Raw genomic sequence first — 14659 nt, 5'->3', positions numbered from 1 at the left:
ACTTGTTGCCACCATGTTTTTTTGTTTTTTTCAACGGGCCGGACGCTGTTGCCCGACCGTGTTTCCTTTCACTCCCTTCGTCTTGAAGAATTTTCCCTTTTTTCTTCTATTTCTTCTAAAAATATTATTTTGTGAAATGATCAAATGCGCCATTGCGTCACAATGACTAAATTTGTTCTGTTTCTCTTGTTTCATTTGCAGAGGTCCTTCACCCTGATGCTGGAAGCGCTCGACTACAGAAACTCTACACGACAATCAGGTAAAATAGAAATGCAACGCAACTATTAGCTCATTATCTCGAGCATAAGGGGGAATGGAGGGAAGAATTTCACGTAATTGGCGGCGCTGACTGGCGATTGGCTAAAAGCAGACGGGAGCGAAAATAACGGCGATTGTGAAATCGGACCGTCCAATTTGTCGCTGGCGTTTCAATCGTCTGGACTCGCAATGGAAATGAGTTTCAAAAGCTCAAAAAGTAAAATGTTTAAAAAATAAAAACGGTCACTTTAGTTTTGGGGAGTTTACTCCGACGCCGACGTCCGCCGTCCTTCACTTCAAATGTGCCGCGCATGACGAATGGCTCGGTTCTTTTTTTCTTCCCCCCCCCCCCTTCCCGTTTTGTTTTGTTGTTGGTACGAAATGGACTCGCGCATGACCGGCCATATCAAATGTCTTCTTGGAACCCCCCACCCCCACCTACTCCTCACTTGGGAAACGTGGGAGGAGGTTTGAGATATTCGAGCGGGGCCCCACTCAGTCACTCGTAAAAACCAAACGCACAGACACACTTAAAATCAAAATAAAGGCGCGCAAAGTGAATTACATCCTAACGGTTGCGTAAAGCCGGTGCGTCGCCGCCGTCTTTCCGTTTTCTTTCCCCCCGTTCAAACCGGAACGGGCGGCGCCACATTCAAACGATTGCACGGGAGAAAAAGAAAATTTATGCGAAAAATGGGATTATACTAATAAAAGAGCTATATAAACGTTAGAGGTTTAACCGGCGTGTCCAAATATTGAAATAAAATAACAATTCTTATGAAAAAGCCAGAAGAAGAAGAAGAAGAAGAAGAATGTTTTGAAAAACGTAATCCAACCTGCGGGGCTAATTGCTATTTGATTGAAATGATCTTTTTCCTATAGCCCCGCGCCGAGTACACACATACACACACACACAATATGTATATCTGCTGCTGCACGTCTGCACAGAGAGAGAGAGAATTGTGGGCGTCACGGAAAAAATCGCCGATCGGAGAGAAATCTTTGGCCGCTGCCTCCTCCTCGTCTTCGATTCAAAGCTGAAAGGGGTTTCATTTTCCCGTTTTCGGCTATCTGTATGCACACACACTAGTCGTACATACTACAATCGTTTTGCCTCCACCGTTTCACATAAATGGGGCCATCTATAATCCGATCCGCTACTCCTCCTCCTTCTTCTTACTCCCCCCTATTCCTCCTCCTCTTGGATAGCGTGTGTGTGTGTGTGATGAATGATGAAAGGGTTTTATCATATCATCCAGAAGGCTCTCGTTCGTTCGTTCACGAAACCAAAACCAACGACTCGAACCCACACAGCAACAAAAACCAAAAACAAAAAAAGCTGAAAGAGAGTAAGAAAAGTGGTTTGGAATATTTGATTGTATATCCCTCGCAGCAACTTTGATCGAATGCTTGGCCGGCTAAATCATTACAATAAACGCTTAAGCGTTTGATGAAAGGTTTTCCTTTTTTTTTCCTTGGGGGCATTAAAAATAAAAAAAGGGTTTCATCGGTTTGGTTGATGATCGACACCCGTCATTATGTAAATGTTATATCCCGAATCGGATGATTTCCCCCGCATTTTTGATGATGGATTCATTTATGACTATCTAAACATGTATATATATATATAAAACGTTTCCCGGTCAATCAGTAATCACGTGTCTTTATTTTTTTCTTCTTCTTGTATTTGAACGTTTCCAGGTGAAATCGAGCGGGCCGTTTATTCGGGAATTTTGGAGCCGAGCGCCGATTGGCACTCGCTGACTCACGAAGGATCGGGAGCCAACAGCGACTTGCGGCTCACGTACCGCGTGAGGGTTCAATGCGAACCGCACTACTACAGCGCCACGTGCACGAAATTATGCCGGCCGAGGGACGACCTGTTCGGCCATTGGGAATGCGACCGCAACGGCGATAAGACCTGTATGCCGGGATGGACTGGGACCAGCTGCGATACAGGTCGGGTCATTTTCCAATTTCTTCAGTTTTTTTCCGTTTATTCCGTGAAAGGATTGCATTTCTGTTTTGTTTTTTTTGCTCGCCACCAAATGAGAGAGTCTTGAACAACGACTAAGGAGCCAATCCAGGCTCTCCCCCTTAATATTTTTTCAAGGAAAACCCGAAAACCAAAAAACAACTAAAATAGCCAAAAAGTTGACTGACTTGTTTTTTATGTAAATTGAAATTTCGGGTCCCGCATGTAATCGCGCAACTGGCACGGAGTGAGGGGGGGGGGAGGAGGGAGGGGTTTTTATGGCTGTTGGACTACCAAGTAGTTTTGAGTGCTTTGTCGAGCGAAGGAAAATTCCAGACGAGTCTGCTACTTGATAATTTGGGAAGCCGAGCGAAACCCCTCACTCACGAAACACGTAACCAACACAATTGAATTAAAAAAGAATAATATTCATAATTCACAGACGTCTGAATTCAATAGGCTTTAAAAAGTAGGTGATAAAAATAAAAAACAAGCGTGAGGCTGTAAAAAAAGGCCAACAATTTTCTGTTCGAGCAATGATCTCACTTAAATTTTTAACGAAACCATCAAAAATGGAAATTTGTGTCGTGGTGGTGGTGGTGTGTGAAACTTTTTCGGGTAGACTGGTTGACACAGGACACGTTCATGGAGCGCCCGAGCCTATAGCAACACACACACACACAATGGTGTCTAAATTATATGTTACGATAACAAACGAATAAAATCCAACACTCTGTTTGCTCAGGGAGTCTGGGATTTCATAACCGCTCCCCCCCCCCCAAACAAGTGTTGAAATAACAAATCAATTTTCAATTCAAATGTTTTTTTGTTTTTTTTTTAAAGAATTTCTTTTATAGTAATATCAACATTAATAAATTTTTCTTTTTTTTCCCCCAATTTTTGTCTGTGTTGGTGTTCAAACAAAACAGTTGTTTGCAAAACTGGCTGCCATCCCATCAACGGCGACTGCAAAGAACAACCCTTAGAGTGCAGGTATACACACATCATCTTTTATTTTGTACCTTATTTCCCATTTTGTGTGTGGATGGGGTGGGTATGTTTCCTCCGCATTCCACGCATATTATTCCAGCGGCTCTTTGAGACTGCGTCTGTGCTAAACGTGTGGTGGATTTTAAATACCGTGCCATATTCTCACGGGCCTCCCCCCCCCCCCCTCCCCTCCCCTGCCGACCACACAACGCAACGAACCGATTCAAACGAGAGAAAATTCCCTTTACACGACCGGAATTAGCCAAAGAAAAAGTGGTTAAGAATCCGACTGTTGATGACTTCATCTCCAAATGTTTGCTGCATTCATTCGAGCGTGAAAAAAAAGGAAGAAAAAGAAAAAAAAAAGCACATGAAAGGGATTTTCCTTTTTCATTTTATTTCAACCCCCTCTTTATTTCTGTTTGGTAATCAGCTTGTCCAGCGTGGGAACACGGTCCACCTGTGTGTTTGTGTGTCGTCGACTTCATCAATATTCCAAGCATGCTCTCTCTCTCTCTCTCTCTCTCTTCTTTTTTCTTCTTACCTTTTTTTTTCCTTCAGTTTTCTTTGGCTTTGCTCAAATTGAAATTCTCGCAACAATTGAAACATATCCCCTATAATATTCCCGCGCTTGGAATGAGTCTCGGCAGGGGAAGAAAAAACAAACAAAACATGTCCGTTATTGCGTATCCCGCATTCCCTGTGTTTAGGATTCTTTGGATCGAAAAAAGGAATGACGATGTGTTCATTTTGATTTCTCGTTTTGTTTCTAAATATTCTCATTTTGTTCTTTTTGTTTGAATTTCAATTGCAGGTGCCGACCGGGTTGGCAAGGTGAATTTTGCGACCAGTGCGTCACTTACCCGGGCTGCAAGCACGGTTACTGCAATGGCCCGTTTCAGTGCCTCTGCGAGACCAACTGGGGTGGCTACCTCTGCGATCAAGGTACGCAAAATTCTCTCTCAAGAGTTGACGTTATGTTACACGACGTTACGGGCTCTTAATGACGTTCGAAATGCATTTCATAACAAGTGTCACGACGACGACGGCGACGACCTTACATATTCGAATCGTTTGGGAATTTATCATTCGAGAAATGAACTGAAAGTCGTATTACCCGCCGTGGTAAGAAAAGAGAAAGAATATACAGTAGGGTGGGTTTTTGGAATAGGCAAACCCGTTTTGTTCTCAATTCCCATCATCATTAAGTTTGTTTTTTTCTTCTATTTCTTTTCAAGACTCACTTTTTTTGTCTTGTCATTTCGTTGAGTTGTGGGACATTTCCCTTCAACGTCGAGTCGACTTGTCTAGTAGCTCCTCTCGACTCGCTAATTCCTTAAAAGCTCTCTCTAGCCGGGTTTCCATCAACTTGTTGTCTAGTAGTAGTTCCCCCGTTTCTTTAACAAAGACATAACTGGAACGACATCTTAATTGGCGCCGAGAGCTCTTATGGCCTCTGCCACACCGTTGGGGTAAAGAGTTTGTACTACTACTACTACTACTACTACTTTTACCTTAACCTACCTGCGCTCTTTTTATCTTTGGCTCTTCATCTTCTCGCTCCTATTATACGCGTACAAAAGAGCTTTCGAAACAACAAACAACAAGAAGAAAAAAAAACCTTTTTTTTCTATTTTCTATCTTCTTCTATCACTGGGGCAAAGGAGTTTCCATTTCGGAATGAGAGTCGAGTCAGTGCGGTCTTATAATCTAATAAACTCTCGGACGACATTTGGCACTTACTCGGACGACAGAAAGAAGGGGGCGACAGACAACTTTGGAGACCCCGGTAAGTCCCCCCAGTTGAAGTGACGGACCATCTGACGTTTTTTCCTTTTTTTTTTCTTGAGTCCCCACTTAACAAAACATGATCCGATTTGCCATTTATCAATTGGGAACATGGTAGGGGAAAAAAAAAGAATGGAAAGAGACTTAACCGATAATCCACTTGAATTTTTATTTTTCCGAGTGCAGATCCTGAAAAGGGACCAGACGGTAGGCGAACACAATATCCCCCCCCCCTTAAGTTTATTTAAAAAAATTTAAAGCTTAGATAGACATCAGGTATAAACCGTATAGGCTTTCCCTAATGTGCTTTCCATTTTAACGATCTTTGCTGGATGATTAGAATCGTGACGTCATCTGGAGTAGATGTGGTAGTGGAGATTATGTTAAGCAGCAGCAGCAGCACTCTCTCCCATGCTGGGCTTGTTTCTCCGGTTTCTTTTTGAATCTTTTTGATGGATAATTTCATTTTCCGTCTTTTTTCTTTTTTGTTTAGATTTGAATACTTGCGGGACTCGGCAGCCCTGCCGCAATGGCGGCACTTGCGAGAATACCAATCCGGACCAGTACCAGTGCAAGTGTCCCGAAGGATTTTCCGGCATCAACTGCGAGGTGGTGGACAACGTCTGCGCCACGGCTCCTTGCCTTCACGGCGGCACTTGTACCGTTACAACCACCGTCGTGACCAATGGCATCAGCGACAGCACCGGAGGAGGATCATTCAACTGCACTTGCCCGCCCGGATGGACTGGAGACACCTGCCAAATCAGTAAGACCCTTTTTTCTTTTTTTCTTTATTATTTAAACGCTTTTCAACTCATATCCATCATCCCTCCCGGTAGTTTTACGTTTGTTGTTTGTAGTGTTATGTCTTGTTGTTTGAGTTTTCTTTCGGGAAAAAATTCATTTTGTCTGAAAAGAAAAGAAAATGGAAAAAATTGTGTGGGGGAGAATCAGGTGGGAGGAGAGAACAAGTAAATTTTCCGAGAGACAAGAAAAGAAGGAAAAGAAAAGGAGCAATTTAGTCGGGACTTGTTGTTGGCCGGAAACTGTAATGGAGTTAATTAAAGCTCTAGAACATCATCATCAATGGAAAATGAATGACATTACTACAATAGTCCTACTACTTACTATTTCCCAGACTCTTTGGTGAATCGTGACTCGCTTAGAGGAAGGAGGGAAATATTCTTTTCATTTTTCTTTCGGGGTTGTTATTATATTGCGTGGTTGCGAGCTGCTGCTGTGTGTTCACTCGGGAATGTTATAGCCCTCCTCTGAACGTCATTGCCTGCACCCGACCTTTTCAACCTTGACCCGCGTTCAACCTCAGAGTGTCGCCTCCCTTTTGATCTTTTCCATCTCAAAAATGGGGGGAAAAAAAAGAATAAAATAAAAACGCTCTGATGAAAATTGTCGTGAAAGGTGAACGCCGTCATTTGTGAAATATTTGGCTCTTTTTCCCAGTGTTTTTTCTAGGATCGACTTAACCGTTTACGTTGTTGTTGTTGTTGTTATTATTATAGAGGTGGACGAATGCCAGTCGTCGCCGTGTCTGAACGGCGCGACCTGCGTCGACCTGGAGAACGGCTACCGCTGCCAGTGCACGGAAGGCTGGCAAGGCGACACATGCGATCAAGGTAAACTATTTCAAACCATCCAACTCTGTCGTGTAACAATTTAACGACGAAACCAATTTTCTGGAGGAAAAAGAAACCTCATTCGCTCTCATTACGTCTCGTTTCCTTCCACACGCTATTGACTTTGTTAGTTGTTATTTTCTTTCTCTCTCTCTCTCTCTCTTTCTCTCTGTGTCTAATGCCATGACAACTGGCGACTGTTATTTACATTCTTGTAAACGCTCAAAGTTGTAGAGTCGTGAGATTGTCCACGTCTGTTTGATTGAGCTGAATCAGAACGTTGACAAGTTTTCTCTTTTTCTCTCTTGACGTGATGGCTGGAAATGATTGACAATGAGAATAATAATTATGTTAATCTTTTGGCTTTTGATTTCACGTGCAGATGTGGACGAGTGCTCGATGCCCGAGCTGTGCAGAAACTCGCTCGGCTGCGAAAACACACCTGGCAACTACACCTGCCGCTGCGTCACGGGCTTTCACGGCCGCCAGTGTCAGTACAACGTCAACGACTGCAACGGACATCACTGCTTGAACGGAGCCACTTGCATTGATCTCATTGGCGAATACCACTGCGCTTGCCGACCCGGTTTCAACGGTAAATCAACATTCTCTTCTCTCTTTTGTGTTTTTTGTTGTCAAATTGAGACTTTCGTGTCAACTGGTTAGACTGGCGAAATGTCATTGCGCTTGATAAGTGTCGATGATAAGTGATTTCATTGTCTTTTTTATTAAATTTTTGATGAAATGTAGGTCATCGGTGCGAGATCAACATCGACGAATGCGCCAGCCGGCCGTGCGCTAATGGCGGCGAGTGCGTCGACCTAGTCGACGGCTTCAAGTGTATCTGCCCTCTAGGCTACACCGGCTCCCAATGCCAGGTCAGTTTAAATGAGTTCGAAAAATTCTTGTACTCCGATTCGTCTTGTTTTGATTCTCATTTGCTGCCTTGCATTCGCCTCGGCTCATAAATGGCCGCCGCAATTGACGGATGAGAGAAGGATGGTGAATAATGTATCGTTCTTTTCCATCAAGCAGACGGATACGGATTTGTGCCATCCGAACCCGTGCGCCAACGGCTCGCCGTGCTTCAACACGCTCGGACTTCTCGGCGGACCCGACTACTATTGCCTCTGTCAGAGCCACTGGCAAGGCAAAAACTGTTCACGATACCGGCCGCCCCCTCCGCCTCCCCCGCCTCCATCCAGCCCTAGTCTACGTGAGTTTTCTCCCTCAAAAAAGAAAAGAAAATCTTATTTTGTTGTTGTATTTTTTGTCTATTTTTCCTTCCCTTCGTTTTCCTTTCAATTCGATTCGATTCATCACGCGGCCATCAAGCCGCGGCACGTTCCATCCTGTCTCGTTTGGGAGCCTTACCATCATCTGGCGGTATTATTAGGATTATTATTCACGCATCGTCAAAAGGGATTTTTTCCATTTCTCTCTCTCTTTCTCGCTCGCTCACTCACTCGAGTGGGGTTGTCAAGTCAACTTTTGACACACAAAAATTACAGATACTTTTTTTTCTGTTTGAAAAAACCAACGGCAAAGCACGCATTTTTTCGGTGGTGGGGGGAGGAATTCGGGAGAAGAGAAAAACATTTTTCTTTTCGGGAATTGAAGGATCATGTCCGATGACTGTGTCGAAACTATGCAATAACTACGACGGGCGCTTGCAAAGAGAGATGCGGGAAATCTCGTGTGATTGCGCCACCAAGGCGCATTTTGGGAGCTTGTTAGCGCGCATGATGGCGCTTTTGACAAGCTTCTTCTCTTTTTCTTATTCTTTTTCTATTCGTTGATGCCGAATCGTGCCGTCTTTGGTGGCGAATCATCCAGAAAAATAGAAAGAGAAAGGGGGCACACAACAAGTGGCATTCCACAGATGACGTGGTGATGATCGGGTTGAAAGAGAAGAAAAAACGTGATGGAGAGGAGGTGCCGTTTTTGTCGCCCGTTACTTATTGCCTCCCAATTGTCGAGTCATTGGAATTGATGGAAATGCTCTCGTTGTTCATTGGCGCATTTCTTCAAGTTAACTGGCCGTTTCACAATTTAAGGATTGGGCTGCCTTTTGATCAACTGGCCAAATAAAAGCCATTGAGTCACATTTTGTTGGTACCAGTATCGCAACTTTTTAGGGTCAGTCATATATAATCTTTTCGAGTTCTCAGAAAAAAATGCTATCAAAGCTTTTGTTGGTGATACTTCAGAAATAATTTACATTCGGCTGGTTTTTCTTTTTTTATTATTTGTGGCCAGTCTTTTATTTTCATATCGCTGAATGTATCAAAACTGACAACAAAGTTCTTACGAGTATGTATTTATTTTTATTTTATTTTATTTTTGTGTGTCTGTGTGTGTTATTTCAAATCACAGAGGCGGGCAGTTGTTGGACGTCCAAGGGTGCCGGACATTGCGTCCACGGTCGTTGCGTCGCGTCAGAAGATGGATCGACTTTCTCGTGCCAATGCGATCCGGGCTATTCTGGACAGTTTTGCACCGACAGTAAGTCTTTTTCTTCTTCTTCTTCTTCTTTGTCTCTTTTGAGAAGAAAATAAAATAAAGTTTCCACTTAAAAAAAGAAAAAGGGGCCAATGAAAAATCACTGCCCGACCATATACGAATAGCTCCACTAATCATTCGGTATCGACTCTGTGTCTTATGTTTGACTCTGATAGACGTTAACGACTGCGCTGATAGCCCTTGCCGAAATGGCGGTACCTGCATCGACGGCATCGACTCGTTTCACTGCGTCTGCCCAAAAGGTTACGACGGACTCACCTGCGATCACAGTAAGTCGCCGTGTTCTTTTTATCCGTTTTCTTTTCTTTTCTTTTACGGTGGGCCAGAAATGTGTCATTTCGTAATGTTTGTTTTTTTCTTCTGCTTACAGACGTGGACGATTGTGCCAGCAGTCCGTGTCGTCACAACGGCACCTGCGTCGACTTGGTGGCCGATTTCGTTTGCCGCTGCGTCGACGGCTGGAAAGGCCGCACTTGCTCCAACCGCAACCAGCACTGCCAGGACGGAGAGAATCCGTGTCTCAACGGAGCCACCTGCGTCGATGACTCAGATCCCGAAGCCGGATTCACGTGCCGCTGCTCCAGCGGATGGAAAGGCTCCATCTGCCATCTCGGTAAATACAGATATCTCTTCTTTTCTTTTCTTTTTTATCAAATTCTTCCGTCATTTGGGGGCGGCCATGTTTGTCTTGATTCGATTCACTTTGCCGAGTCACCGCTGTGCGTGAGCTCAGCCGATTCCGTCATCGTTTCGCTAATGGATTGCCTGGGTATTGACTTTTGTCTTCTCCTCTCGTTGCAGCGGAGCACATGCCTTGCGATGCTCATCCGTGCCGCAACGGCGCCACCTGCTTGAACACGGGCCAGTCGTTCACCTGCGTCTGCAAAGACGGATACGAAGGTCAACACTGCCAAATGGAGCAGAGACAAACGGCGGCGTCGACGACGACAAGTCCGGCAAGTTGCCAATGGTCGGGCCGCCTTTATCCGGACAACTCGTCGTGGGACGATGGATGCAACAAGTGCCAGTGCCGCGCAGGCCAGGCCGTCTGCACTCGCGTGTGGTGCGGGCCAGCCAACTGTCTCGACGACCCCATCAATCACGTTGGCAAATCTTGCGGACCCTCGGAAATTTGTCTTTCGGCCCAGTCTGGATGCTTGCGACCGCCTTGTCCGGCTTACGGACAGTGCCGACCGCTCAAGCCCGGCAGGCTCTTACCCGTTCCCGCCGCCACCGCTTCTTGTTGGCCCAATCTGACGGGCAACCGATTGGCTCCCACCTGCGCTCGCCTGACTCTGGTTCTCGACCGGTACAGGGCCCAGCCGGGATTCTCTGTCCAGTCGTTGTGCGGTCATTTGCGCAAATTGGCGGCCGCTCAGAGCCATCTTTGGGACAATTTCCCCGGGCATCAGCAGCAACACATGGAGAGGCCGTCGTTGGTCATCCTCTGCGATCTCAAGGACCACCAGGACGATGTCGTTCAAGTCACTATCGTAAGTCTCGTGCGCTACTTTGGATTTTAATTTAAAATTTATTTCAAGCGTCAAAATGGCAGAGATTTTAATCATTCTGGTGTTGTCGTTTGGTAAAACAGTCCATGTCGGAGACGTCGATGGAACTTGGAGGAAGCCGGGCGACGGCCGCCGCCCGGGTACTTGGCAACGTGCTGACGGCCTACTACAAGGAAGGATCGTCGATGGGAGCTGTGGTGGACGTCAAAGTTGAAACGCCTTACTCCGATGAAATTGAATTGGTGCTGGACTCATCGTCTGCCCAGAATCATCCTTCGTCGGACTCGTCCGGCAGTAGCAATTACGTCGTGGCAATAGTCTGTGCCATATTGGCCGGTCTGGTCGTCGTGGCCGGTTTGCTCCTCTTGCTCCTGTGGAGACTCCGCAAGCGCCCGGCTCTCCACTCGCCTTCGCTCAGCGTCAACAGCTCAATGGATCGCACCGTTGAAAAGTCCAACAATCTTCAAAACGAGGAGAACCTGAGGCTGCAGCAGCGTCGCATGAAGACCCTGAACGTGGCCGAGCTGGTCGACCACCCGGCCAAAGGAAGTAGTCTGGGCCTGTCGAAGAAGTTGAGCAAAGTGGATGACGTCGTGGTGCCGCACGACGACTCATCGTCGGACGAGTACGGCCGGAGGGACACGATCGAGTCGAGTCCCATCTACAAAGCGCCCATCAGTGTCGATGTGCGGAACAATATCCACATGGCGGCGAGAGCTGGCCAGATGATGGACAAGGAGCTTAGCCTCAAAGTCGTTGTCGTGTGAAAGAAACAAAAAAAGAATGGGCGCTCCCGTTTCCTCTTCCTGTCCAATCGGATTCTGTCTCAAGTCCAGTGAATTTCAATGTTGTAAAGAAGAAAACAAAACACAAGGAGGATAACACACAACAACAACAAATAAAACAAAACAGCAAAAAAAAATTAAAATAAAAAGTCGCACGCCATTTCCGGCTCCGGAATCGGATTCAAGTATCTCAATAGTTGAGAAAGGGAGTTTATTATTATTATTATCATTATTATTATGAATCTTTTTTTTCTTTTTCTGTTTAACCTATATATATATATAAAACATGTATATAAGGTCTGATGATGTAAGTATCCTAAATATTTTAAAAGAAGAAAACATTTGTATATAAATATTAACATTTGATGGTTGTAAAGTGTTGGTAAATGTTGATGATGTGCACATCTGCCTCACGAAAATTTTGTTTCACCACCTGTAGTTCACTGGAAGACGACAATCCACCTCCCAATTTCCCCCCACAGCTACACACACCCAATCACAATTAAGAATGTTCCAATCAAATCCGACCCTTTCTATCGAATTTCACATTTAAAAAATTTAATTGAAAAAAAGAAGGAAAGGAAAACGGGGATAAAATGATGAAAAATTACAAACAAAAAAAATAAATAAATCAAGCCGACGGCTGTCAAAATTGAGCATGGGTTTTCGATTTGACAGCGAATGTTTCGGTTGGGAAAAAAAAAGGAAATAAAAAGTTTCAGTTTTTTTGGGGGGGAATTCAAAGAGAAATAAGTTAAACGGTCGGATTTTAATTACGAGAGAGAAAACACATACCCACACACCCTGACTTTTGATTTAAGTTCTTTGCCGATACTTAACATTTTTTTTTGTCCTTTCCAAAACCTATTTCGTTACCGTTGTATGCAGTCCGTCATTTGATTTCAGTTTATAAATTTTTTGAAGAAATGTTGTACATAATTTTTTTGGGTTTTTTCCTACAGCGACATGATGATTCCTCTTTATTGTCTGATTTCCGCTCGCGTTTGATCGTGTCACTGTGTCAGAGCTGCATGCACATTTTCAACTCCCTCTCCCCCTCACCCAATCCCGCTCCATCTTTCTCCCCACGAAATGATGAAACGTCGTTGAAAAACAATAAACTATTTTTCCACAATCGGTATCACTCTTTTGTTTTTTCTTTTAATTATTAATCTTTTTAAAATTTCAATTTACGTCATTCGACAGGAATGTGAACCGTCTCGGATGATTTGGAAAATCCCACGGTTTTCAACGCGCGGCGCCCGCAACCAGAAAACAATCAGCGTGATCACACGGTAAGTATATAACAATAATATCAGTTCCCGTTTCCTTTCAAAGATAAGTATCTGGATGACTGAAAGGAGGTGGTGGTATGTAGTCGCGACCGACCAAAAAAAAAAAATACCAATTTGCCCGTAACACGTACAATTAGATTATATTCAACTCCAAGCCCTCATTTGGGAGCTCTATTTTTTCAGTTTTCTTTCTTTTTTTTTCAAACGGAAGGGAGAAAATAAATTCGAAAAAGGGAACGGGATGAGGTTTAATGTAACAACAACAAAAAACCCAAAATATACTTACATCTAGGCTCGCTTATATTCGCCCCCTGGAGGTTGTATTCACCTGTTATGTGTGTGCTCGGGTTTTTTCTGTGTGTGGCGCTCTCGAGACGAGAGAGAGAACGCTTGCCGTCAAGTGATCGATCATGTGTGTGTGTGTGTGAGAGAGAGAGGATGCGGGATTGCTGCGGAGGGAAGAACTATCTCCGTCTGCTTTTTTATTTTTTCTTCTTCTCAGGAAGAAAGAAAATGTGTTCCAGGGACCAGCCTAGCAGCCAATTACACGGCACGCAATTAGACGGGTGAAGAACACAGAACGAAACTTATCTAGAGCCGAGCTCTTCTCTTCTTCGGGTCTAACCTCATTCGTTTCTCTGCTGCAGTTGGAAATCACATCATCCATCAGTTGGAGGATTTTTTTGTTGTCGTTGTTGTTGTTGTTGTTTCTCTCCTTCCTTTTTTTTTCTTTTCTTTCTCCCACCTCTTTTCTTTCAGATTCGAATAACCACACCTTTTGGGCTAGGTTGGAAGTGTAGTATCCGCCGAACTGTGCGCGCATGACTCTTTTGATCTTGATCCCGTTGACTTGCCTGATTTTCCATCATCGGGTTTTAATTAATATTCGAAAAAGCCACGGTTTCTCATTACGACCTCCAGAAATGAAAGTAGAAGCGCCCTCGGTTTTTGTTTCTTTATTTCTAGGTCGTCACACACTCACACACGTCATGTGAGTCGATTTATTTCCTTGACATTTCGTCTCCGGGTTCAGCAGATGATTATACCGGAGAAATAATAAATACGTAATATACCACCTCCGCGTGATGTGCTCTACGGCGCTTTTACACATTACAATATGTATAGCATTGCCCCTGTTTAGTCGGCCATATTCCCCCCAAAAAAGCGGGCCGGCTCGTTTTTTCTTGCGTCATCAAGTGTAATTAAACCGCAGCATTATACCTTATACTACCCACTATGGGATGGTTGAGGTTGCGCTGCGCTTGTCTTGTTGTTGTTGTTTTTTTTTTCTTTGTTTTTTTTCCAGCAGCAGATATAGACGCACACTTTACTCAATGCATATCATTCATCTCGTTTCCTCGGCTGTTGACTTTTCAGACAAAGTGCTGTAGGCCGTGCCTACCATCTGGCGGTTGTTACTGCCGCTGCTGGGCTCACGCTGCATTTATTCCGTACCGTTTTCCAAAAGTCTTTCGTGTATATACTACCCAAAGAGTATTACATATAGACATTCCCTCTTTCTGTTGTTGTTGTTGTTGTTTCTTGTCCTTTTTTCCCCCCCTCTTCGCCCGAGTGTTGCTTTTAAATCGCTAATGCATGTGGGCGAAGCTCGGCATTGCTTTAAAAAGTAAGCCGTTATTACCGCTGCAATCTCGAAAATAAAAGAAAAAAAGGAGACGTTAATGACTGGGGAAGACTTTTGACTTTGTCTACGTCCTAGAAGACTCGAACTCATCAACAGCACACCAGCAAAAAAAAAAAAAACTTGTTGTTTGAGGGACGCGGAACATGAATGATGATATTGATAGCGCTGTGATAAGGTAGTAATAAAATCGAAATCGTGGTAGTTCATTTTAGTAATCTGTTACTCTGTTGGCTGTTTATTTATTTGGGTTTTAAA

General features: G+C 44.2%; 1 protein-coding gene across 2 annotated transcripts in view; it reads left to right on the top strand.

Moving 5' to 3' along the window:
* LOC124310862 (protein jagged-1b-like) overlaps nt 1–11574 on the top strand; it is a 33317-nt gene extending 21743 nt beyond the window's left edge. The window contains exons 3-16 of one of the 2 annotated variants that reach the window (XM_046774961.1): nt 202–259; nt 1960–2217; nt 3163–3226; nt 4038–4168; nt 5505–5777; nt 6532–6645; nt 7028–7240; nt 7396–7523; nt 7681–7861; nt 9022–9150; nt 9324–9437; nt 9539–9781; nt 9970–10661; nt 10763–11574. In XM_046774961.1, the coding sequence (XP_046630917.1) occupies nt 202–259; nt 1960–2217; nt 3163–3226; nt 4038–4168; nt 5505–5777; nt 6532–6645; nt 7028–7240; nt 7396–7523; nt 7681–7861; nt 9022–9150; nt 9324–9437; nt 9539–9781; nt 9970–10661; nt 10763–11446 (3282 nt within the window). In that variant the 3' untranslated portion in view covers nt 11447–11574. Of the gene's footprint in view, nt 1–201; nt 260–1959; nt 2218–3162; nt 3227–4037; nt 4169–5504; nt 5778–6531; nt 6646–7027; nt 7241–7395; nt 7524–7677; nt 7862–9021; nt 9151–9323; nt 9438–9538; nt 9782–9969; nt 10662–10762 lie in introns of both variants that reach the window. The other variant, XM_046774960.1, reaches the window with a different exon arrangement.
* The last annotated feature ends 3085 nt before the right edge of the window (nt 11575–14659 follow it).

This window comes from Daphnia pulicaria, chromosome 8 (assembly GCF_021234035.1).
Source record: "Daphnia pulicaria isolate SC F1-1A chromosome 8, SC_F0-13Bv2, whole genome shotgun sequence".
Taxonomy (NCBI): domain Eukaryota; kingdom Metazoa; phylum Arthropoda; class Branchiopoda; order Diplostraca; family Daphniidae; genus Daphnia; species Daphnia pulicaria.
The sequence above is the reverse complement of the archived record's forward strand: the minus strand, read 5'-3'. Positions and strand labels throughout refer to the sequence as shown.